The sequence below is a fragment of the Corvus brachyrhynchos genome, unplaced genomic scaffold (genome assembly GCF_000691975.1).
Source record: "Corvus brachyrhynchos isolate BGI_N302 unplaced genomic scaffold, ASM69197v1 scaffold114, whole genome shotgun sequence".
NCBI classification, from domain to species: domain Eukaryota; kingdom Metazoa; phylum Chordata; class Aves; order Passeriformes; family Corvidae; genus Corvus; species Corvus brachyrhynchos.
Window position 1 is genome coordinate 1,724,313 of NW_008238337.1, and position 24,439 is coordinate 1,748,751.

Here is a 24,439-nt window from a genome sequence, read left to right on the forward strand (position 1 = left end):
TTGCGTAGGGAAATGTGAGAAATGGAGATGAAAAACTCACGATAGCAGTAACACTGCAGAGGGGAGAAGGAGAAAGATTAGAAAAGTAAGCAAATTTGAAAATGCTCCAGCTGATAACTCGGGCTGAAAGGAACGCAGACGGGATTAGGAACATGTCACAGCGCAGAGCCACGGCTCTCTCTGCAGGCAGGGTCTGTCAGGGGCTCTTATCAGAGCTGAGCAGCAGCAGCCAGAGCAGAGCTGACTCGGGCTGAAGGGCACCGGGAGGGCGCGGATCTCCCTCCGGGGGGCTCTGACTCGCGGGGGGTTCTCAGGTTCCCCGAAGCTCCCGGAGCTGTGCCAGCCCACGGGGCTGACAGGGCTTTCCCCCCCGCACAAAGCCCGAGGGCAGCTCAAACCCATCATGAACTCAGCCAATTCTTACCCAGAAATAAGCTAAGCTCGGCTCAGAGGCTTAGTCCTGGCTTACCCACTGCTCCTCTACCAGCTGGGCGAGTCAGCAGAAGTGAAATTAATTCCAAGAGAGAAAAAAGCATCTCCCCCGAGGTGGATAGGATTCTGTTTACTAATAGCTTCTGCTCTGCCATGAAAGAGATTGCTCCTGCACTCTCACTCAGACATAAACTGCCTTTAATGAAGCTCCTTGGATTGCTAAAATGAGAAGCACATGAATGGGGTCTAGCGACAATTTTGTCACATTGACCTTAAGAGAAGCAAGTTCAGGTCTCTGATCATTTAAATGAAACAGCAGAACTTCCACATAAACACTTGACATTCTTCAAAAGAAACAGGAGGGCCACCATTGTGACCAAAAAGGCAAATTAAAGTAAAGATCAAAGTTAAATATTTACACTAAGCACTACAATATTTGCAAATCTGGAAGTGATCTTTCAGCAGTTTCTATTTGCATACTTTAATTAATCCAAAAATATTAAACTAATCTCACAAAGGAAAGGGTCAAAGTATTAATTAACTTGAGATTCATTGCTTTTGTGCAATTTAACAGTTCAACACAAAGAAAAACTCAGTTTTAATAAAAACTAAGTTACTGTGACAGGTATAATTTCATGGATTAGTGAAACCACATACAAGGCAGTAAGTTTCAGTGTTCAGGCTATTTTGTTTTTTTGGTCCAAATTTAAAAATAGTTCCTTCATTTTGATTTCAGTAACACCAGATGCTCTTTAGTCTTCCTTTAACCTCAGTATTTCACTTTCAAACTGATGGCTTTCCACCTCGCTCCAAAGAGAACAGAGGTCACAGTTGTTGGAGGAAAGAGCCCAGTGAGGGTCACAGGGAGCAGACCCTGCCCAGCCACCCACATCAGCCACCGGGGCTGAGCCAGGCTCAGCCCTCCCTGCTGGACCCGTGTGTCACCTCAGAGCTCCAGGACAGGCACAAAGGTCCCCTCCGAGCCAGGCCCCTGCACTCCCACCCCCCAAAGGGACCCACTGGCTTCAGCAGCAGCTGTGGGGGGAGCTGGGACACCTTGTCAGAAGACAGTGGACTTGGAGACAAAGTGCCAAAGGCAGCAGCCAGAGCTCTGCTTTATCACAGCAGCAGCCCACGAAACCCCAGCAAAGTAAGGATGGAAGGTGGCTGGAGCTTCCTGCATCACCTCAGAACTGCATCTTACAAACGTGCTTCAGAAACAAGAGGAGTCTTCCCCCACCTCGCCTTTTTCTTCTCTCATTGCCTTTTTTCTTTCCTTTCCTCTCCTATCCCTCTTTTTTTCTTCAGTTGGGGAGCAAATGCATGGAACAGCTAATGAAGGGAAGGGCTTGCCTGGAATTCATGCCACGAGGCTCTGGAGCATCTCTGCAGAGACTCTGAGTGGGGAATCACCTCCCCTCACTTCACAGGCTTACAAGGCAAATGTCTGCATCCCACTCAGTCGCCTCCACTCTGCCTTGGTGCTGGAGAGACCCAGGCACTTTTCCCTTGCTGTTCACCAGGCCTGTTTTACACAGCCAGGAAAACTCTCCTCAGCAGTGCCTGTTGCTAAAAAGTAATTAAATATCTTTCCACATTAAATATCTTTCCCCTCAACACCTCTATGGCAGGTTCCCAGGGCTGGATGGGATTTGTTTGCTCCTCAAATACAGCTTCAGAAACTAAACAGAGTAGAAATTCTCTTTGTACTCCAAACCTCTGACAGTAACCTTCCTAGGTCTAAGCAATTACTAGCAACTGTCTTCCCCCCTTAACACAAGTTTTCAGAAAAAAAGATGGATGCAAAAGACTCTGCAAATAAAAATTTTGACATAAAGTTTTGTGATTTCCTAATTATTATACAATTCCTAGCTGAGTTTATGCACGTGTACTTTAACTGTAGAGTAACTGCAGGATAATGGGGAGAAATTGCTTGGTTTGTACAATCCGTAATTCTGACTAACAATGTACATTTCTCATTACCTTTGATCCAGCTGGTGGGACCCTTCCCATAACAAACGGACGGAGCATTCCGAGAGTTCAGAGACGCTCAGAGAAGTTTTGCAGCAATAATGAATAACAGTGAATTGCTGTTACTTTCACAGCTTTCAAATAAAGAAGGCAGCATTGTCCTATATTGCTTTCAATTGTTCTCCATATTTCTCTATTTTAGTTCATTTTTTCCTGCTGGCTCTTTGGCAACAGGAATTCTGCTGCCCTGAAGTGTCATGAAAAGCAGATGTGAGCTAGGACTGGGGGCTGCCTCCAGTTTAATTAAATAATCCACTTCCAAAAGCTCGGAAGTGAAACAAAAGAGAGAAAAGCTTTCATCAGATCACCTATAGCTTTTCCAAGGAGGCTGAGGAGGAATATTATGGCTCACTGCAGAAGTGTTTGTGTGTGTCTGGCAGCATTTGGCACGGGGTCATGCAGGAAGGGCTCACCTGTCCTCGGCGCCCGGGTCGTTGTGCACACAGGTGAGGGTGGCCGTGGTCCTGGCGCTGTCCGTCTCCTCCTGCACCCCCCACTGGTCTGCATCACTGACCCTGATGTCCGTGATCTTCACACCTGGGGCTGTCCTGATCCTGTTGGGGAACAACAGGGACTGCCTTAGCTACAGGATAAACCCAGAGAGGTGAACAGAGAGGGCGAAAGGAAATACTCCTTTTCCCATCAATAACAGACAGGTTGCAAACACGAGTCACTCTGCTTTAAAAACATAAACCAGGTCCAATCATTTTAAAGAGCTGAAGTATGAGTTTCATTATGTGTAAAGCCACTCAACTTTAGCTCGAGCAGTGTGTAGAGAATAAGAATGGTTTCTGCTTCTGTGGCACCAGTCTGATACAAATGAAACAGATGTGACGAAGCATAAATTGATTTAATTTGCTGTGTCTGTCCTGCAGTTTAAGATGGGGAATAAGAGCAATGTGATATAAAATACATTCTCCTGCCTGCAAACCTTTGGGAGTGCAGTATCTTCTAATATTAGGAGCATCTGCATGGAAAAAATGAGTTTCATTGCTCAAAGACCATAATGCAGGAAGGAGAGAAAAGGAGCGAGTTATCCTAGACTGAGGAAGGAAAATAATTATGCCATTGCACCAGGATCTATCAAACTGGGCACATCAGACTGATGCTGCTGAAAATAATATGATGCTGACATGGAAAACTTTGATTTCTTGAGCATGGCTAGAGTCTGAGAGCAGTGTGGTAGCTGGTAAATGTCATCATTTTTTGGCTTAAAAAAATTGCCAAAAATAAAAAGTCCATGCTCCAGCGAGGCTCAGCATTAAGAACAGATTGCCAAGGAATAGGAAACAAACTGTTTTTAATAGCAGAAACTTCATTTGTGCAGCTTGACTCCTGAAACGAGCCTGGGATTACAACAGGAGTGCTGCAAATATGCCTGGAGAACAATTAGGCAGGAAGAAACTGCTGCAGCGCCACGCTCGCCACTACTGTGACTTAATTAATTAAAAGCAAAGCCAAGAGGGATCTTTTAGTTATATGGTGGAGTGAAACAGCACTGCTGAGACCTGGAGCGTTACTTAACAGTGAATTGTGATGGGTTTGCCCCATGCCTCATGGCCAGTTGGAGCTCGTGTTACACCATTAAAAATTTCCTTCAAGTTCTAGCTGGGTTCATGTGCTTGGATCAAAGTGAGTTCACAACTCGATGGGTGGTCTTTTCCTCTGAGAAGGAATTAATTCATCCTGCTTTTATGATATCCTTATTTTTGCCTGAAAGGCTTTACTGGCTTGATGGGTTAAATCCATGCCTGGCATAACCAATCTGATGAAAAATATTCTCTGTAACAGAATTTTACTTGCTATTTTTCTAATTGTCTCCTTCCTGCTTTTCCACAGGCATTCATATCTCCAAACAACATGCCTCAAAGCTGATGTGCCCCTCTCCTATCACGTCCTCTGCTTTTTTTCAGAGGAACATTCACTTACTCTGTAGTAATTACGCTGGACCAAGTAATTCCTGCAAGACACCTGCATGGCTTCATTTCAGACTTACTTCTAATTTACATGAGATAGAGAATTAGGCCTTCAGTAACGGATTCAGTAATTTTTTTCATTAGACTTAATCAACCACTTTTGAAAAAAAATCATTAGGGCTTGGCAAAAAAAAAGAAAAAAACCAAAACACCACTTTTTAAATTTTCTCTTTCCCAACCAAAATTGTATTTTTTTAACAAATTCACATCACCATTCCCTCAAATTCCCATGTTTTCCTTTATATTGTGTCTGAAAACTTCAAACCTGACTTTTCACCCAGGTCAAATCCAGGTTAATTAAAGGTTAATTGAAGGGCAGGAGATGCTGGCGGGACACACACGCCAGGACAACTGGATCTCATCCATGACTTCAGGATTCATCAGGCTTTTTCCATCTGTCAGAAGCTCGTTATGTCCTCCTACACAGCTCTTGCACTACAGATATCTTCACACAGCTACTTCTGTCTATTCTGAACCAAATCTCGGGATGAAGAGCTCCAACAAGGATGAAGAGCTACAGGACACAGTTCCTGCACACCTGGGCAGGATTCTGGACCCCTGTGCAGCTCCTCCTGGAGCTGCTGCTCCCCTTTACCTCCATCAGTGGTCCTCACACAGAGCATGAGGATGCAAGAGCTCAAACACCCACATCCCTCTGCATACCCAGCTGTTCCAGCCTCTCTCAGACCCTCTGCACCCCAAAACACCGCCCTCCCCCTTGGCTCCATCCCTCAGCCAGGGAGCTTTGCTGTTCATCCTCTTGTGTCTGAGCGCAGCTAGGAGATGCTTTTTGCCATCAGCTGAGACTCTCCTGCTGACTCAAGCTTGGCTTCCCCTTCAGGGTGACCCTGTGGGTTTTGGCCGTGCTGCCCTGCACGCCATGCATGCCCTGCGTGCCATGCATGCCAGCTTCCCCTTGCTGTGCGTGCCCTGCCTCGCTGGGTGAGCAGCAAGTGAACATCGCTCGCTGCTCCCCAGCCACGAATTCCAAAAGCATCTCAGAATGCTGCATTTTAGGAAAAAATTCCAGTCTAATCCCTTGCATTGCATCTGCTCTGGTGGGCTGAGACAAGATGTCATTTTGCATTTTTGGATATCAGTAGAGCCAGGAAGGTTGAAAGAAGGAAGAAACTACATTCAGCTTCTCACTTAGGAAAAGTCAAGAAATTCAAATTAAACCAGCCTACATATGGGAGGTTTGAGCCTACTGTTCCTCAGATAAGTGATTCATATCTTTAAATCTGCCCCCAAATTCCACAGGCACAAAAATTATTCTAAGTGTTGGGGACCAAGGCTTTGAAAAAGAGTAAGAAATTCCTACCAGAGCTGACATGAGCTGGAGAAAGGATGGTGAATGGCACGTGTGTGGGCCCTACTCTGCACCAGGCTTCAATTAGAAGCTTGGGTGGATCATTTAGTTTTCTTATACCTCCCTTCCCCACGTATAAAATGCTGGAAAGTGTTGCTCTTCCAACTCAAAGGGAGCTGTAAGGATAAATGGAATTTCTTGAGAAATCTGATGTCCTTTCAGTTTGCCAGCTGACAAAAATTCTGCCATGTCTGTGCTTGAAAATATGGAAAGGAGCTGCTGAAATATTTCATAGAACCATGACCCAAGAAGCAACTGTTACCACTAAGATGGCTTAATTACTTTTTTTATAATTTTGAAATGAGAGGGGGGGAAAAAAGGAACAAAACATGACAGCCAATTGGAAATGTGGCAAAACTGACATTTCATTCCCATGAAATGCTTTCTGAAAAGCAGAATTGTCAGACAGAAAAGTGTCCTGTTAAAAAAAAGCACTTGGCCACCTTTAAAACACTGCACCGTGCATGGCATTTGATGATGCAATTAGAGAGATGTGAGAGCGGGATCCAGAGGGAGCTGGGCAGAAGCCACCCTGCAACAGGGCCTGTTTATTCGGGATATCTCTGCCTCAGGGGTGAAGGAGGCCCCACGGAAATGTGCCCCCTCCAGCACTGCCTTTCCTGCCACTTTCTCCGAAAGATCTCCAGGGGAGGCAGCTGGGGGGAAGTGCCAGAGCTCCCCAGGACTGGGAATCGATGGAGCTGCTTCAGGGTGAGCGTAGCCCCCTCTGCAGCCCCAAAGGCACAAGGAGAAGCTGCTTGCAGCGTGGAACACATTTGGTAGCCCTGGCAGGACTTTGCCCCGAACAGTGTGTCCTGCATTTACTGTGCAATATGGAGATACAAACGTGATGGAGTGCATGGAGCAGCACTCCCAGCCTGCCAACTTGGAACGGGCACAAACTCGGCTAAAATGCAATCCCAGCCTGAAATGTATTCGACCCCGTGAATTGAGCCACTCTAAACCTCTCTTAGTTCTCACAACACAAGGAAAGGAGAAGGTACAAGTAATCACCAGGGCTGGGAAGAAACTTAAGGGCTGCAAGAGGGATTTAAGCACCGAGAACTTAAGTGGAAGTGATGCGGGGAATTCCACAGCTTCCCAGTCAATTAAGTGCAAAATCTGAAAGGCAAATCCTTGCCACACACCCCCAGCCCCAATCCTGGCAGCAGGAACTGGGAGGTAAAGTCTTGGCAAAAGCAACTTTAAAATAGAAACAGAAGGAAAAGATATTTAGGAAATAAAACAGAGATGTGCTCACAGCAGATGGGAAATGCTCAAAATGATGAGAAAAACTACTTTTTCAGAGCGATTTTAGAAATCCGCTTATCCCCCCCTATTCTGTTATGGGGGAAGACATGATCTGAGCTAAATTCACTCTCAGTGACGTACTAATAATAACAGTTATGATAAATTCCATTTGTAACTTCCAAACATTTCGGTAGTCAGCCCTTCCACACGCATTTTTAGCCCAATTAAAAATAAAACCATTATCCTTCCCCTACAGGAAATCCAAGCTGTAACCAGTTTAGTCAACTTGCCCAAAATTATACTATCTCTGCAGAGCCAGAATGAGGGTTGATCCATCCCAATTCCCAGGCTCGCACTCCAGCTAGACACCCCTACCCATTTTAAGACCAAACCAGAGCTGAGCTGAGTAATTCCAAGCCCTCACAGAGCATTTAACATATTTGAAGAACTGCACAAACAGCAAGCAATTAGTTCTGAACAAGGTCCCTGGGGAGTTCCTACTTAAAATACATGCGTTTTAGGATACATTAAACCAAGCATTATAAATTAAAATAACCACTGAACTCAGACATAACATCTGGGGACTTCTGGGTGTGGGTGAGATGGGCAGTGTTTCTATAAAGAATACAAGTATTCCTGTAGGGGTGGATGAAGGAGAGGGAGTTTGCTGGGAGATAGAAGGAGGTGTGTGATTCATAGTTCCCACACCCAAGTGCACTTTGTGGCATTTGGGAGGGAGGCACAGACAGCCAGGAGTTCATCCCTGTGAGCGTGTGAAAGCAAAACCTTTTGGGAAATGCAGTCAGAGCACAGGGAGGGCTGAGGTGGGAGCAGAGCTCCCTCTCTTCTGTGTCTTCCTGAGCCTTCTGGACAAATTCCTCCATGGGTAATCCAGAAATATGATGACAATGAGGTGATGCAAAGTCACCCAGAAAACACATGGCACAACCAGGAATTAGACCTAGAGCTGCCAAGGAATAGTTTGGTATCTTCACCCTCCCCCCAGCCAGCTCTCCTGCTCCTGCTGCAGACCCACTGATAACAGCCAGCCATGAAAGACCAGTCCCTGGCAAATGCCCTTTGTGCTGCTGTGGGCTTGGAGTGTGCAGAACAGGAATCCTGCACTGCCTCACCTCTTATGGAAGTCAAATTTACAACAGCTCAGGGGATCAGGTCCTAAATCTTCACAAGCTAAGCAAGTGTTTATTTTCCCAAATATTTTTCCAAGAACTTCAGTTCTTTGTTCTTTTATATTTTTAAAGACCTGTCACAGATTTATGTTCAAATTACTTCCCCATCAAATTTTCCTTCAAATAGCAGCACTGGGCCAGCTGTGTTTGCTTCCGCAATTCCATATTAATGTCACTATAAGCACAGCCATTTTTCCAAGTATATAAAATACACTTCAAAATACACAAAGATCCTGCAAAGACCCGAGCCCTCTCCAAAAGGTCACAAGAGTAGAAACACAAATAATACGCTCCTTTATAGCAAAGTAAAACAAGCAGCCTACACAGCCCCATGGAGAGGTGTAAGTAGAAGGAGAGCAGATGGCAATTTGGAAACAGCAACTGCGAGGCACCAAACTAAGGGGAACTCCCGGTAAAAGAGTTTGATGATGGTACCAGCAGGCAAAAAGCTCAGCGTGGCCCTGGAAAAAAGACAGTGCCAATAGGTGTTGCCAGTGAAATAACAGTGGGACAAAACCCCCCAGGTTTGCCCTTGGGGATAAAGACAGCTCAATATTCAGAGACAGAGGCAGCAACTTCCAAGGTCAGCTGCAGTTTTACTTAAGATTTCACCTCTGAATTTCATCCATGCTAAAAACTGCTCCAGTGACTGACCCCACAACGCGTAATTGGCTCAAATGTGTTTCCAAAACAAGACCTGGGTGTGCTGTGCTCCGCCGGCCTTGGCCCCATTTGCCCCGAAACACGTCCCCACTGCAGGGTCAGAGCTTTCCTGGCCACCATGCCCTCGGTGGACTGCCCTTTCTGTGCCTCCTCACCTCAGCACTCTCCCACCTTTACACCATAGCAGGAAACGTGCCTTCCCCTCCCTCTGGCTTACCTCACTTCCTCCCTGCACCAGTTATTTTTAAATAACCTTTTGTAGCTGTCTTACTTAACCCTGCCAAGCATTTGGGGCTGCAGCTTCTCTGAGAGCAGCAATTACTGTCACACATCAGAATTTCTCAATCCAACACACACTCAAGGAGGAAAGGCAGTGCCAAAGCTCCGGGTAGGACACAGCGGACAAAACAGGTTCAGGGACCAGCACGGTGCAAGGCAGGAACAAATCTACTCAACACAAGTGGTGGCTGACAGGCGAAAAGCCCAATGCCTCAGAGAACAGAAAACCCTTTGAAATCAGGGAGGGGCTCAATGCTGAAGATTTAGGATGATACAATTACCACTCTTCCACCCCAAAAAGGTGAAGCTATCAACCTGGGGTTTTTTCAGCCCATCAAATGTTTCAAATTACGTAAAACATCAAGCTCACTAGCATATTGGATTTTGAATAATGAAAAGAGTAAACAGGATTTTAATTTGGATTCTGACAGTAAGGCGCTTTCCATGTGATAAATTAACTATTAGGGAAGACAAATTAACACAGCCACCCCTTGAGTATGATGGCTTATGATTTTGAGGAAGCTTTTACAGAAGCCTGATAAAAATAAGGCAGGATGAAAAACAGGATATGATGATGGAAGGAGAATTTTACCAAAAATTCTTCCTCCTTCTTTTCATCAAACTGTGTGTATAACTTCTCTAAAAAAAGTGCAGCAGCTTCTCTCAAGAGCCCCCCATTTTTCCTAAGAATGTCTAAACATTTTAGCAGAGAGTTCCTCAGCTGCTCTAGATGACCAGATTGATGAATTTTAAAGTGCTTGTTTTAACACTGAGATGTTAAATTTGACATCTGTGAAGCAAGGTCAGAAGAAGAGGTGTCACCCCTCCTTACGATTTTTTTTGAAAGGGAAGGTGTCTGAGAAACATTTTCTAGGCATAAGACTATGCTCATAAAATCAGCAAAGAGGATGTGATCAACTTCAAAGCAGTCAAGCATCATGTTACATTTCCATATCCAAAGGAAAACTCCCAAGTTTTGTCATTTTTTTAAAGGAGAGAAGACATTTTAAGATTTCATCTTCACATTTCAGCAGAAACTCCATTTTTCAATCTGCTTGCTCTCTCTCAGGTAAGAAAATACAGCTTAGAAAAACAGCAGAAAGCCATCCTAATTGGCTTGAAATTAAAGCTATTAATTTTTATTCTTATTTATTCCTGTCACAAACCAGACCTGTTTTATCTGGATTTCCAACACTGCTATGGAAACCTGAGAGGTTCTGAAGTCTTTATGTAACACGAGATGAAAACGCCGTCTCCCACAGTGAGCACTGTTTTCTTTGAAATATGTCAACAGTGGAATTCTGTCCCTCTGGGAGAAAAAGGTTGCCAGGCACTGAGACAGGAGACACCAGGTCCAAATCTATTGACTCAAGGCATGTTATTAACCATTTAACTCTCTGGGCAACTTCAAAATAAGGATGTTTACTCACCTTTGCTTGGAAATTCATACAAGGAGAAAAAACCCTACTATTTCTATGGAGACACCATGTCCTTGTGCACCTAAAAATTGTACAGATGCTGAATTTTAATATATTCCTGTAATTTTCCAGTAGTACTTAAAACTGAAGGTCAAAACCAACTCTGTAACAATTGGCATTTTCTTAATAAAACTAAAAGCCACTATTTATTGGAGTCCACTGGAAAACATTGTTGTGCCTTTGACATACAAATTACTTTAATTAAAATATAAGCAAGTGTGGGTCTAGATTGTGCTGAAAGCTCCTAAATTCCAGCAAACTCGTGACAGCAGTGGGACAGGCCTGATGTTTGGGTTGCCAGCCATGGCATCCCACTAGCCCAGCTCCAGAGAATCCTGCTACACCAGCACAGAAGGGGAGTGGGTCCTCTGTCCTTTGCCTGCCTGGAGGGCAGGAAAAATTGCCCAGAATTTGCAAATAAATACACAATTCCTACAACTGTGTGACTCTTTACACATTCAAAGTATCCAATAAACATGAATTAACCATTCCTACTATTAATCAGAAGGAGACAGGTCTTTTTCCAAGCCTGAATGATCCTTGTACTACCAAACAGCTCCTGACATCCCTTTCTTATTAGGGTGTGCAAGCAGCTCCCAGCCTCCCCTGAAAGAGGAGAGATGTTTTCCTTTATCCCAGCGCCTCCGTTGAGTTAACTGAGCTGTGATGTACTGATTGTTTTTCCAAGAGCTCGGGAGTGCCCTCAGACATCTCAAGAACTGAACCAGGAGCCCTCTTCCCTCCAACACAACAATTTGTGCTAAACCTTCTCTGCAGAGAGACGAGGTGAAAAGCTGGAGTGGTTTTCTGTAACACATCTAGGGAACAAAAATCAAAGCCCCTTCAGTCTCTTCAACCTTTCTCTGAAAGATCTAAGACACTCAGACCACGTCCTTTACCTTGAAACCAATGCAGTGCTCCAAGAAATGAAACTCTTCCTTAAAGCCAAGAAGTTTTAAGGGAGAATATGCATTACCCAGCCTGAAGGAGTTCAAAGCATTTGAACTTGGAATCCTTGCAATCATGCAGAAACAGAGCTTGGGAAACCATAATGAAAAAATCAGAGTAAGTCAGAGGTTTCCTCCTGCAAAGACAAAGCTACTTACAGGTTTCTTTTTATTGAAAGGTTCCTTTCAGAAATCAGCACTGCAAAAACATTTGCAGCCTGAATAGAGTCCAGGCCTCCTGGGAGACAAAGAATTGTTATAAAAGGGTCATTTTTCTGCCTCTGCAAATAAATAAAAAAGCTCTGAAGGTCACAGGTTCTGGAAGCACCTAAACAACAACAAAGTAAAAAGTTTCCATCCCTCTTCCTGCAAAAGTAGGTAACGAGCTCCATGGCACTGTCCTGGTCAGCACAGGACCAGGGTTTACAGCGTTTAAAATAGGCCGTCACTGCAGCTGAATTTGCTCACCACCTTGGAGTCTCAGACATTTCCTGTAAGGAAAAGTTTATTAAATACAATATACTATTGTAATTAATTATCTTTTACCAGTCATCAGCATACATGAACCTTCCTGGGTTGCTTCAAGCTGCACCAGCACAAAAATAAACTAAAAATGAGCATTCAAAAGAGCAGATCTTTGAAACATGTATACACCTCTAATTCCTCTGAACTCATCCCAACCCTTGGCACATCCAGCACTTGCTTAACAGCATGGACTGGTCTTCATGGGATCTATCCTCCATTTTTCCATGCTTGTTCAGCACTCTGAATATGAAAGCAGCACAGAAAAGGTCATTATCAGGACCTCCACCCAGGCTGTGGCAAGGAGACACTGACCTGAGCACAAGGGATGGAGTTAGATGGAAGTGTAAAAAAGAACCCCAGCAATGAAAATTCTTCCAGAATTAAAAAGACCACAAGAACTTTGCCTGAACTAGTAGTTGTTGTTTTTATTGGATTATTTTATGGGGTTTTATGTTGTTTAATCGAAGAAAGAAAATGGATGCCATAAAATATGCAGAGCTAACTGGGGCTGCAGAGTACATTGCTGAATATTGCTAGTAATGCCATTTCCCCTTCACTGTCAAAAAATAAAAATATCCTTCTTTATATCCCTGTCACATGGAACAGCAGTCCTCTCACGCTTGCCAATCAATCATCCTGGAGTGCACCTTTACCTTGAGCAGTATGTGCTAGGACGGTGAATAAGGAAACCTTAGGAAATAATCTCCCTTTCCACGAGATAGAATTCAATTTCCAGCATAGTTCAGACCAGTACTTTTCTTGAAAAGGTGGCACCATATATTACAGCAGAAAAGCATTTTTCAGCTGGTAGTGAAAACTTTAGTGAGCATTATGATTATGTGGTTTGTACTCCAGGCACCAATGACCACCGAGCAGGCTAATAACGAGCAAATTCTGATGAGAACAGCCCTCCAGCTGGGATAAAACATCAAAGACTTTTTTCACCCTCCATTCTCCTTTCTTTACTGTAAGATTTTTTTTCATAACCTGCAGACAATTTGCCAAGATCTTCCCCAAGAGTCAGCACTTCAATCTGGCGCTCAGGTAGCCCCAGTCAGCCCTTTGGCCACGGTGCCAACAGCTTTTATCTCTGGCAGCCCAGTTTGCTTTCTGAGGGTGGTGCTTCTCAGGAGCCTTTTGAACACACTCTGCAGGTAGATTGAGCCTTCACCAATGACTCTTTGAATCCCCCTTTGGAACTCTGCAGTCTTGGCAAGGATTTTGCAAGTCCCAAGCTTTGTCTCTCGTCCGAGCCCAGCTGTGCAGCAGAGGCTGCCTGGGTCCATGTTCTACTGCAGTAAAGTCCAGGGAAAGCCCCACAAATGGATGGTGCCAAACCCTGTCTGCCTGGATTTGCCTGCAATGTTTCTAACTATGAAGATGAACAGACAGTTTTTTCCCTCTGGATGCCCTGAAGCTCCAAGTCCCAGCTTTTGCTCTTCAGACCTGGCCAAAATATCATTCTGCAAGCTGATGCCTGACAGACAGACCCGAACAGCCCCAGAGCCAAAGATAGGCAAAGAGTTCAGGAGGATTCAGCCCTCCAAACTGTGTTGCTCACAGTGCTGCCACAGCATGGAAAGCTTATTCAGCCTTGCAAAGCTGTCAGGAAAATTTACCAGCCACCACACAAAAATTACTTGCTGTTTACCAGAGTGATTGATGGTAATGCAAGAAACTAATGGCATTTTACTTGCCTGTCGAAAGGAATTCCTCACCCTGGACCAGCAGGATTGGGGAAGGATTCTTTAATCCTTACAGTGATTTTTAAATTAAACTCTAGTGTTCATAGGGCTGAAGATCAGTCGCAGACAGCAGCTGGCTTCAGGATGGATTCCAACATGATATAGCATGGACAGACAGGTCTGGCACAGCAATAAGCAGGGTGACAGGCATCTGCACACTGTGCTTCTGAATTCTTTTTAAAACATTTGCAGATTTCAGGAGGCCAAATCCATTTCCAGATCGTTAATCTCTAACAAAGACCTAAATCTTGGCACCGTGCATGTAATAAAAAGTTGGGGACATAACAGGACAAAAAGGCCATAATCAAAAACTGGAGGCTTCAGAGGCAGAGGAACGTGCTCCCATTTTATCTCTGTGTGCAGAAGAGTACACCAGGATTAGTTAGGGGTTAACTCGCTTCCTGACTCAGAAGAGGTGAGAGGACCATTCCCTCTGTAGCGTTCCCTTTCCTTCCTAACACCATGCTAAAACTTCCTTTATCTTTTATCATTTTTCCTTTACCATTGCAGCTGTTGCCACCAGGATTTCTTTGTTCTGGTTTCACCTGCAGAAGCAGCACTCACCCTGTAAAGACAGCAGATCCTCCACCATGGCTCAGTCACAATGTCCTTGTTAAATGGGTACTTCTCTAGTTTGGGGGTAAACAACATTCACTCAGGAGCATGCCAACAGGGAAGGACTGCAAAAAGGTCCTTGAGCAGCAGCTGATTCTCACAAGCAGAAGCACAGGTGGCTCCAACACCCAGCACTGCCTTGGAGAACTGCTGTAAGACAAAAAGCAAAGGACAGCCCAACTTTTGAGGATATGAATGAGCCACTCTCACAGCTTTGATTTTGGATATTAGGGGTTAACTCGCTTCCTGACTCAGAAGAGGTGAGAGGACCATTCCCTCTGTAGCGTTCCCTTTCCTTCCTAACACCATGCTAAAACTTCCTTTATCTTTTATCATTTTTCCTTTACCATTGCAGCTGTTGCCACCAGGATTTCTTTGTTCTGGTTTCACCTGCAGAAGCAGCACTCACCCTGTAAAGACAGCAGATCCTCCACCATGGCTCAGTCACAATGTCCTTGTTAAATGGGTACTTCTCTAGTTTGGGGGTAAACAACATTCACTCAGGAGCATGCCAACAGGGAAGGACTGCAAAAAGGTCCTTGAGCAGCAGCTGATTCTCACAAGCAGAAGCACAGGTGGCTCCAACACCCAGCACTGCCTTGGAGAACTGCTGTAAGACAAAAAGCAAAGGACAGCCCAACTTTTGAGGATATGAATGAGCCACTCTCACAGCTTTGATTTTGGATAGCCTGTTTTCTTCATCAGTCTTCATGATTCAAGCTCCTTACACATCCTCAGAAACCAGATGAAAAACCACCTCTCCCAAAGGTCACATTCAAAAAAGGGGGAGGAGGAACAATTCATGTTTCATGAAGACTACACAGGCCTAGGTGCTAGATACCAGGAAGCCTCTCAAACTTTCAGCATGTCAAAGAAAACACTGTGTTTGCAATAACATTCCAAAACCAGGCTTTCCCAGTGAGGGCAGTTGTGGGGCACGGAATCAGCTGCCTCAAAATCCAGCCACAATCCATTACAACACATCCAATGATTTTCTGTGAAAAACACTCACAGTGAGATACTGTATCCAACTGAGCATTAAGCACTTCCCATTCCTGTTCTGCTTTCGCAATTCTACTAGTCCCTAACTCTGTTAGTCGTGAATTCTTGATTAATGAGCCTTGTTTAGAGGATGTGAATACTGAAATTGCTCTGATACACAGGCTCTAACCACAGAAAGAACCTAATTCAGCGAGGGAATCTGCTGTGCTTAGGGGGGATTCCAAACCTTCAGTAAAGGAAATCAGCTGTTAAGTCATGCTAACAAGGGGCAGCACACTGTGCTCTCAGCTCCGTGGTGCCATGTGATGGCCTCACAGCTTGGCATCTGGGGGCAAAATCATCTTCATGTGTTAAGGATGTTTAACATCTGCTTGTAAATCTGGGGCCAGTCAAAAAACGGCTCTGAGTGGAGCAAGGATGGTGCCAGCGTGGTTTTACACCAGAATCCTTAACTACGAGGAACATGAACACACACACACATCTCCTGAGCTTGTACAGCAAGGACCAATAACCCAGGGCTAAACTAATTATGACTTGTTATGCTTGAGCAGGAAAACAGCAGCCGCTCCTCTCCTGCTTCAAGGGGACATGTAAAACAAGTGTCTTCGTGGCTCTTCTTCCCTGTGCCTGCAAGGCAAGAACTGTCTCTAGGGAGCCTTCAACTCCCAGGGTGTCCAGAGGAGCAGATTTCCTCCACAGCTGGGGACATGGGGACAGGCAGGACAGCTCTGCTCTCCAGGCTTGATAGCAGGGCTAGACAAGGCCCTCATCAGCCCAACCTTCTTGTTGACTCTAACATTAAAATGTATTTGTCAGGACATGAAAAATCTGATATAGCAATGAAAAACAAAAAGATAATATTTTTCATTAAATAATATCTCTCCTCATGTGCCCATGAATACTCAAAAACAATTTGAGGGGGAAAAGGGGGACCTTAATTATACTTGAAATGGTTTATAAAATGCACCAAGATGGAAGAAATGTTCCTTGTTCTCCTACAGCAGGCACTTTCAGACATGTTTCAGGAGGCTACCAGGGGATTAATTCCTGAAGACAAGCCCTTTTCCCCCTGAGCTCCTCCCCAGCTCTTCAGAGAAAATTACCTTTTCTGGTCTTAAAGCATCTTGAAAAAGACAGGAAGATTAATTATGCTCCTCCCTACTTCATCTTCACGGAACATCTGAGTGGTTTCTACAGCTGCAAAACCTTTACGTCCACAGTCCTTTTGACTGCACTGCTGAGATATTCAAAGACCCACTAAACCAAAGGGGAAGACCCATTCACTGAGACTTCATATGGAAAGGAGGTGGGGGAGGGAGGCTTAAAATTATCTTGTACTTAAGTTAAAGAGACAGTTGGAGAAGATTTATTCATAAATCAAACTCTCCCCCTTCAAGGAATCACCAATTCTCATGGAGATGCTGTTGGGACTAAAAGGTTGAGAAATGCAGCCTGATCCAACGGCTCTGCTTGTTCCTACAGAAGATCCATGGGATTAAGAAGCAAAAGCAAAGCAATCTGCCCTGTATTTTTATGGACACAATTTTGCACCTACAAGTCACAACTGTTTTCCAGTTGCAACATTAACACCAAGCTGGAACTCACCTTTCAGAGCAGTTTCCTGCACAGGTGGTGTTTGTCAATGCCTGTGTGACTGTGGTTGTAATTATTTCCCCCAGGAATTACTGACCTTATCCTAGAGTCAAGTATCGAGGCATTCAAGGGACAGTGTCTGCAGTAATTGATGATATGAAGCCTTAGTCTCAATTACCAATGTCAATAGCTTGTGGATATTAAAAGTGAAGACAGTGTGTTACTGGGCTGAGATTGCTTTCTAGTCTGATATCTAGGCTATAAATGATCTGATTTGCTGATGAAGAGCTCAAATTACAAAGGCACCATTCAAAAAATCACTAAATATAAGACTGACATCTCTTGATTTTAAGTGGCGCTGAGAGTGCTCCGCTCCTTCCTGGTGGTGTTGCCTTCCTGACTTGAATCTTCACTGTCAAGACATCATCCTCAATTAACTTCAGGCACAACTATTCTCAGTTTTAACACTCTGCCCACCAGACTAGCAGTGAGTTCCAAAAATGGGCCTGAAAGCTGCAATCTCAAGCTCATCTATCAGAAATACCAATATTATCCATCTTTTCTTCCTTTTGGAACAGTGAAATCTCAGAAGTACCACTACATTCAAGTTCTGACTTAGTCCTGGAAACATTTTGTCTTATTTTCACTTGGGGAGCCCCTTCTCTACTGAATATTCCTGCATTTAAGATCTCTCTGCAGTTTTACATGGAATTAAGTAGCCAGTGTCACACACATGGTGCTGCAAAGACTAAATTATGATATTAAGCAAAGTCGGGGTTTAATTTCCCTGCACGCAGCAGGTGAGATTGGGAAAGGCTAGATTTGGAGAATGTAACAGTCAGAAGTGAACATAAAATATAAATGCAAAATGCATTTCCTCATATTTATTGCATTTTTTACATCTAAATCAGGCAGATTTCATTTCACAGATTGAGACTGATCTGAAGTAATTTAGTGGGAGGCTGGTAGTTGAAACACATAATCACATTTCTAGAACAATGTAATTACATTGAATTTAATGTGATTTCCTGCCACAGGTTTAAAAGTGCAGCCTCCTCCACATTCTCAATTTATGCTGAACATGACACTTGATGGAAAACTACTTTCACATAGCCAGGTAGAGCATTGCATAAGGGGAGAAAGTACTCTGTGACCACTTGGATTCCCCAGGACCATCAGACAAAGATGCCAGTAATGAAGTACCAGTAAGCTCAAATCCTAAATTTCTAGGAAGATGCTGTTTCAGCAGATGACCATTGATTTTAGATTTCATTTTCATTAAATGTCTCACAAGGAACAATTATGCCGACCTTAAGAACTTGTGCACAAGTCAGCTCTGCTCTGTGGAGCAAAGAAATCTGATTGGAAATTCATAGCAGAGGAGTTTTCAGGATTTTGTAGGTTGTAGATGTTTCAGAGAGTGCTATGATAAAGACTTTTGATAAAGAGCTGGGTAATAAATGGATAGGGCAGGTCATGCCCATTAAGAATTGCTAGGAAATGCTGGGGGAAGAACTAATTGCAACCTGAATGCAGACCAAGAGCTTGAATCCTAAAGCAAACAAGGACAAAGGGCTGGAAATGTGTCAAAGCTAGGAATAAAACAGCACAGTCATTGGTATTTAACTCCTACAAATTAGTTAAAAGTTGATCTAGAGAAAGTGTGCAAGCCAATGCACCAGGACAGCCCGTGCTGCCAAAGCACTGCATAAACAGGAGGCTTACTCTTAAAAATAAATAACACTAAGTTACAGCTGATCAGATGAAATTCTGCTTACTATGAAACAACTTGAGTAATCTCTTTGCAGAATAATTCCAAAGTTGTACAAATGGAGGCATATTTACAAGCAATTTGCAAACAGAAAGAAAAATGAATAAATTGATCAAAAATACTATTTACTGCTGGCAGTTCATTTGACTTTCTGCAGAATGCTTCAACATTTATAATCCTTCATTGGAATAAATAAGTATTGAAATATAATGGATAATGAAGCAGATGCTAAAAGGCAAAGTGCACAGGATTTTTTTTTCCCCAAGACCAATGTAAATCTGAATGAAATAAAAGTTGAAAAGTGGATTTTAAATCTGGGGACTTTTATGAAAAGTAAACGAACAATGGATTTAAAGCAGTATAATTACTAATGAATCACAACGCTATGGAAATGGCCTTTGAGAGCTCCAAATGCATTATACACTGTGGAGGGGAGAGGAGAACAAAGGAGAAGACAACACCGAGCCTTCACTCAGCTCAACCACCCTGCACTGATGTAGCAACATCGGCTGCATTTAGGTTATAAAGCCAAATCTTAAGATTACCCCATGCGTGGAAGTTTTCTTTGGCTTGAACAAAAATGTGGGAAAATTTCAAGATGTGCAGGCTTGAAACAAACCAAGGAGAGACCTCAATGCCTTGGAGGGGCTTTTTGTCACTCGCTGCAGAGAGCTGCGCTGGGAAAGGCTCCCACAGCCGGCGACTGCGCTGAGGCGGCAGCGACAAATGCGGACGTGTGACAAAAACCAGGGGACAGGAAAGCTCTGTCTGGGAGATGACAGTGTGTATTATGGGTGGCTCAGTCACCAGCAGACCTCAGGCCCTTGGAGAGGATAATGGGTCTGTCCCAGGAAGGTCCTGAGGAGGGTTGAAGGCAGGTGTGAGTCCCACAGGGCACAGCAGGATGAGCAGCACCAGCTCAGCCACCACATCCACCCGCTCCCGACCCCACCACATGTCCAGCAAGAGCACAGCTCTTCCTCCTGAGCCTGACAAGCTTCCCAACAGCGGCAGCATTTCCAGACCTCAAACCCTTAGCAGGGTTTCTTCAAAGAGCGAATGCATTTGCTGAAATTAATTTTGGGCCGCAGCTTTTTAAAAGGTGCCCATTCATACATCAGGCAGATTAGTGGCAGAGCCGGCTGGAAGTTGCAGGCTCAATCAAAACCAAAAATGTACTAAGCAGATTTTCCCTTTTGTTTACTGGAAAGCTACTTCCTTCAAGGTGACTCAAGACAAGAGGCAGTTTGCTTAAACAATAAGAGATTTGCCAGAGGTCCCCCCTTTCCATCCCTGATCACTTCCTACAGCTCAGGAAGAAGAATTCTGCACAGAGTACACAGGAGTACGACAGTGGAGTCAGAACCTTTACTAATGGAAATCATTCAGTTGCAAACCAGAACCAACCAGACACAAACACTTGGATTCAAACTTGGCCAAAAATGGTTAGAAATGAGAAACGATTTGGCTATGGCAGGATTACCACTACATTAGCTGGGAGGTCAACCCAACTGTTCAGAATTTCCATTATGCAGCAAAAGGAATGCAAATCTCTGCTTACCCATCACCACTCCAACAGTTACATATTCAGATTTCTTTCTGGAATAAGTGCAAATTTGCTTTGATTCTATGACATTTCATCACTTAATACATTTATAGCATGTCAAGGGAAAACTTGACTGAATTCACAATGCTGTACTGATTGAGTTCCTAATAGGAACAGCTGTCAGAAGGACTTGTAAGGATAAATTTCAAAATCACATTTCCTAGTTGGCAGAGGACTTTCTGCACTTTCTGTACCTATGTACAGAACCTTCTGGGACACAGAGATGGACAGCCCCTCTCTTCCCAGTCACCACCAGCCCATGACACAGCAGCTGCTGCAGCCACACCAGTGCCTGCACAAGACTTTTTCTCCAGAGTCCCGCACTTGAGTGTCACGGTTGTGGAGTCAGAAAAAGCTTTGCTGGAGATTAATGAACTGTGGAAAAGGAGTGAGAGCCCAGCTGTGGGGAACCCACCAAAAGGTCCCCCAAGTACAGACTACCCAAGCACAGGGCTCAGGTGTGAGCAGAGAACATGGGAGGCAGCAGAGCTGGAGGTCACCATCTACCTTAGCTGAAAATGGGGAAAGATGACACAGAAAACCAACTCAGTTCAAGTTTGAGTCCTTGGCCAGTACCCCAACCTCAGAGCTTCCTGCTCCTCTCAATCACCACTTATGAATGAAAAAATATCTGGGGAGTTTTCCTCTGCTCCCGATCCCTCCTTGAAATCTTCACACTTGCTTAGAAAGGTCTTCAAAATACAGCTTCCAAGTGAACCCAAACATTTCCAAATTCCTCTCCTACTCTGCAGAGACCTGCAAGGCCCTGAAATGACCTACCTTGAGCTCTCATACATGGGTAAACACATCACCCTATTTTAATTAGGCAAAGAAGGGAAAAAAACAGGTTTTTTCAATACTTGAAACCAACCAGTTTCAAATAAATATTTAAAGTTGTCCTGATTGTTAGATAAGCAGCTCCTGCAAAGCGACTGCAAACGTTGCAATTGTTTTGCCATAGTGTCGCCAGCAGCTGGAAGCTCTGAGATGCCCATTTCAATCAGAAATTTTCCATTTCAAATGCATTTGGCAGTTTGTTCATAGTGAGAAATGCTTCCCATTATGAGAGCTTTCAGAAGACCCCAAGGAGTGGAGCAGGTGGCTTTTCTTGAAGTGGGGGCAAAGCACAGCTTTCTGTAAACACTCCTTTTTATTAGTAAATAAGTAAGAAAAGGTGCTGTGCCACACTTCCTGCACTGCTATTAGGCAGCTGAGAGGCTCCTGCTAGACCAGACAAAGCCTTCAGTCAGTCCCACAGAATATTCCCAAACAAATGGAAAGAACGGTGGGAGGAATTCACTTTAAAGTGCATTCATTGTATTTTCCTTTTCATTAAATATAATAATATGCAACTCCTTGTGGTGTTGAACGGACAATACTCTTCACTCTTTTTTCATGCCAGCACTTCAACCACTTGTACTTAAATTCTTCCACCTAATCACTACCTCGCTGTTGTTAAAATCCATCATGCTCTAGGGGCCAGATCTTGAGGTCCCCACTCAAACACTCTCTTAAATGAGCTCTTAGGAGGATTTTTGCATGATTAAGCATCACAGGTTTTTTTCCCTGATATTTGAACACAAGAATTGGCCTTGATCATTACCATAATGCTTTCATGTTTTCCACAATGCCACTCAAAAGCCAAAAAATATGGCATAGAAGCCCTGCAGGGAATTAATGCAAAGTGTCTGTATTTGCACCAGGAACCAATTGCTGAAAGAAAAAAAAGAAGATATCCGAACTAAACCTGGAGGATGCATTAGAAGAAGCACTTGTGAGCAACTTGCCCTTTAAAGCACGCATGGGACAAATTCATCTTGAGAGTCACTTCAAAGGGAATGGTCTGTAATCAAAATTAATCACAATTAATTTGGCCCTAGGTTTCTGCCACAGAGTGCAGGCTCCTGCAGCCAGCGCTGCGGGCAGTGGATGGCAGGGATCACATCCACAGCATCCACCTCTGCTGATATTGCCAATTCTGCTCTGCTGGTGCCATCATCAAATGCTGCAACAGGATTCAGGCCAAATTTGCTTATCGGCTCTGAACCATGAGGCCAGCCAGCAATATGTGCTGAATGGGGCTCTTTTGGAGGATGTAATCTTTCTATTTATATTACCTAATTCTTCTCCTCCAGCTCCCCGTGGCAAACCAACAGTTGAAATCAGCCAGTATAAGCTAATGGGGTTATGTAAGTGTCCATTTGCTGTACATATGCTCTCTCCCCTAAGGCAGGCAATCACCATGAGAGAGGTGCTCCTTCCATTTTTGATGTCTAAGCACATCAGAGTTTTGGAGATGCTTCAGACAGGGTCTCCACCCTTGCTGGAGGAGGACATGTGGGGTCTGAGCAAGAAGCAAGCAGCAGAGAACTGTCACAGGGGCAGACTCAAACCCAGACAAGAGATGTTTCTGGGCAGGACATGGATCCTCATCTGCCCACAAAACACAGCCCCACTAATCCAGGCAGAGAATGGCAGCTCCACATGTGGCCCCTCTCAAGGTATTGCTGAGTAGACACAACCCTCAAGCTTTTTGCCTGGGCTTTATCCCTTGCTGTGCCTGCACAAAAGCAAAGCTTTTCCTTGATATGGAAAGATGCAGCTTCCCTGTCTCTTGATCCCTCTCAGTCTCTACCATCTGTTTCAAAGTAAACTGGGTTTATGGACCTGGATAATTCTTTTGTTTCAAAAATATTTAACTTACATTTAAAAGAAACAATATTAATCCCTGTAATCCATGAATTATTGTGCCCTTCACCCCAAGGTATGTAAAAATGGCACAGGCCCTATCATATGAGGGACTGTTGGCACCAAATCTCATGCTCTCTGGAAGTATCCAGGGTTTAAAACCTCAAGAAAACTGTCTGGGAAAGCTGAACTCCTTAACACCAATTTAGTATTAAGAATATGACATGAAGTTTAAAGCAGGCATTTTAATCATGCATATTCACATTTTTTTGTTTGCTGTGTTCTACCATGAAACTTCCTCCGAATAGAGCTCACCACTATACAGCACTAAGGTTTTACCCACAGTCAGAATCTGTAAAGTCAGGTCCTCCAAGTGTTCAGTCATGTGAAGACAAAACAGATTCCTGATACCCCTTCTCCTATCTTGAATGTGTATTTTGGGAGGTGTATCCTCCCAGAATGTAGCAGTATCACTCCAAAAACACCCCAAGTTTTAAATGTAAATTCCTGTGACATATGTCCAAGAGACGCAAAATTCAGCAACAGCAACTGGAAATGCTGGGTTCTTTTCCACAGAGCACTTGCTCCCTCCTGCCAGCAGATGGTCTCTACTGAACCCAGAGAAGATGATACGAGCCTGTGTCACACTACAACACAGCAGAAAAAGAAGGAGCCATCACAGCAAATGAGGAATGTGCCACTTTCCCCACCTTTCCTTGGGTGGTGAAACAGAAGCATAAGGAAAGCAAGCAAATCACTCACGACCACAGCAAGAATAGCACCAAAATCCCCAAGCACAGGACACGCTACATACTTGTAGTAACAAAAAATATATCTGTCACTGCATGTCACACGAGCTCATTCAAACTAAAAATTTATCACTTGCTTCGGACTCCAGCCAGGTGACAGCAAATATATCATGGAGCTGTCAACAATCTGCTAATCTGGGCTGTGAAGTGTAGGAATACAAGAAGCTTAAAAATATACTGCTCCTTCAGAAACCATAAATTTTGCTGTCTCTTTCTCACATACCACTGGGTAATAGGTCTACTCCAGCTCCTTCACTCCCACCTCCTGCAGTTAAACAGTTTCATTTTGCACGTCTATTTAGAGAGTGACAATCAGCCACACGAGCAATCACCCATGGGTATAACTACAAAGAAACACAGACCCTCTCTGGCTCTTTGACTGAGAAGAATTACCAGTGGCAGATTTAACTGCAAAGTTGGTACAGAAATCCCAGGACAGACACAAGTAGATTTTCAGAGACAGCTGGAA

The 24,439-nt window shown here is 44.0% G+C and overlaps 1 protein-coding gene across 1 annotated transcript in view; it reads right to left on the bottom strand.

The window, feature by feature from the left end:
- Positions 1-24,439, bottom strand: part of LOC103615902 (transmembrane protein 132B) — a 172,004-nt gene that overhangs the window by 119,344 nt on the left and 28,221 nt on the right. Inside the window, 1 exon segment of the mRNA XM_008634007.2 lies at positions 2,877-3,017. Coding sequence (XP_008632229.2) covers positions 2,877-3,017 — 141 coding nt within the window.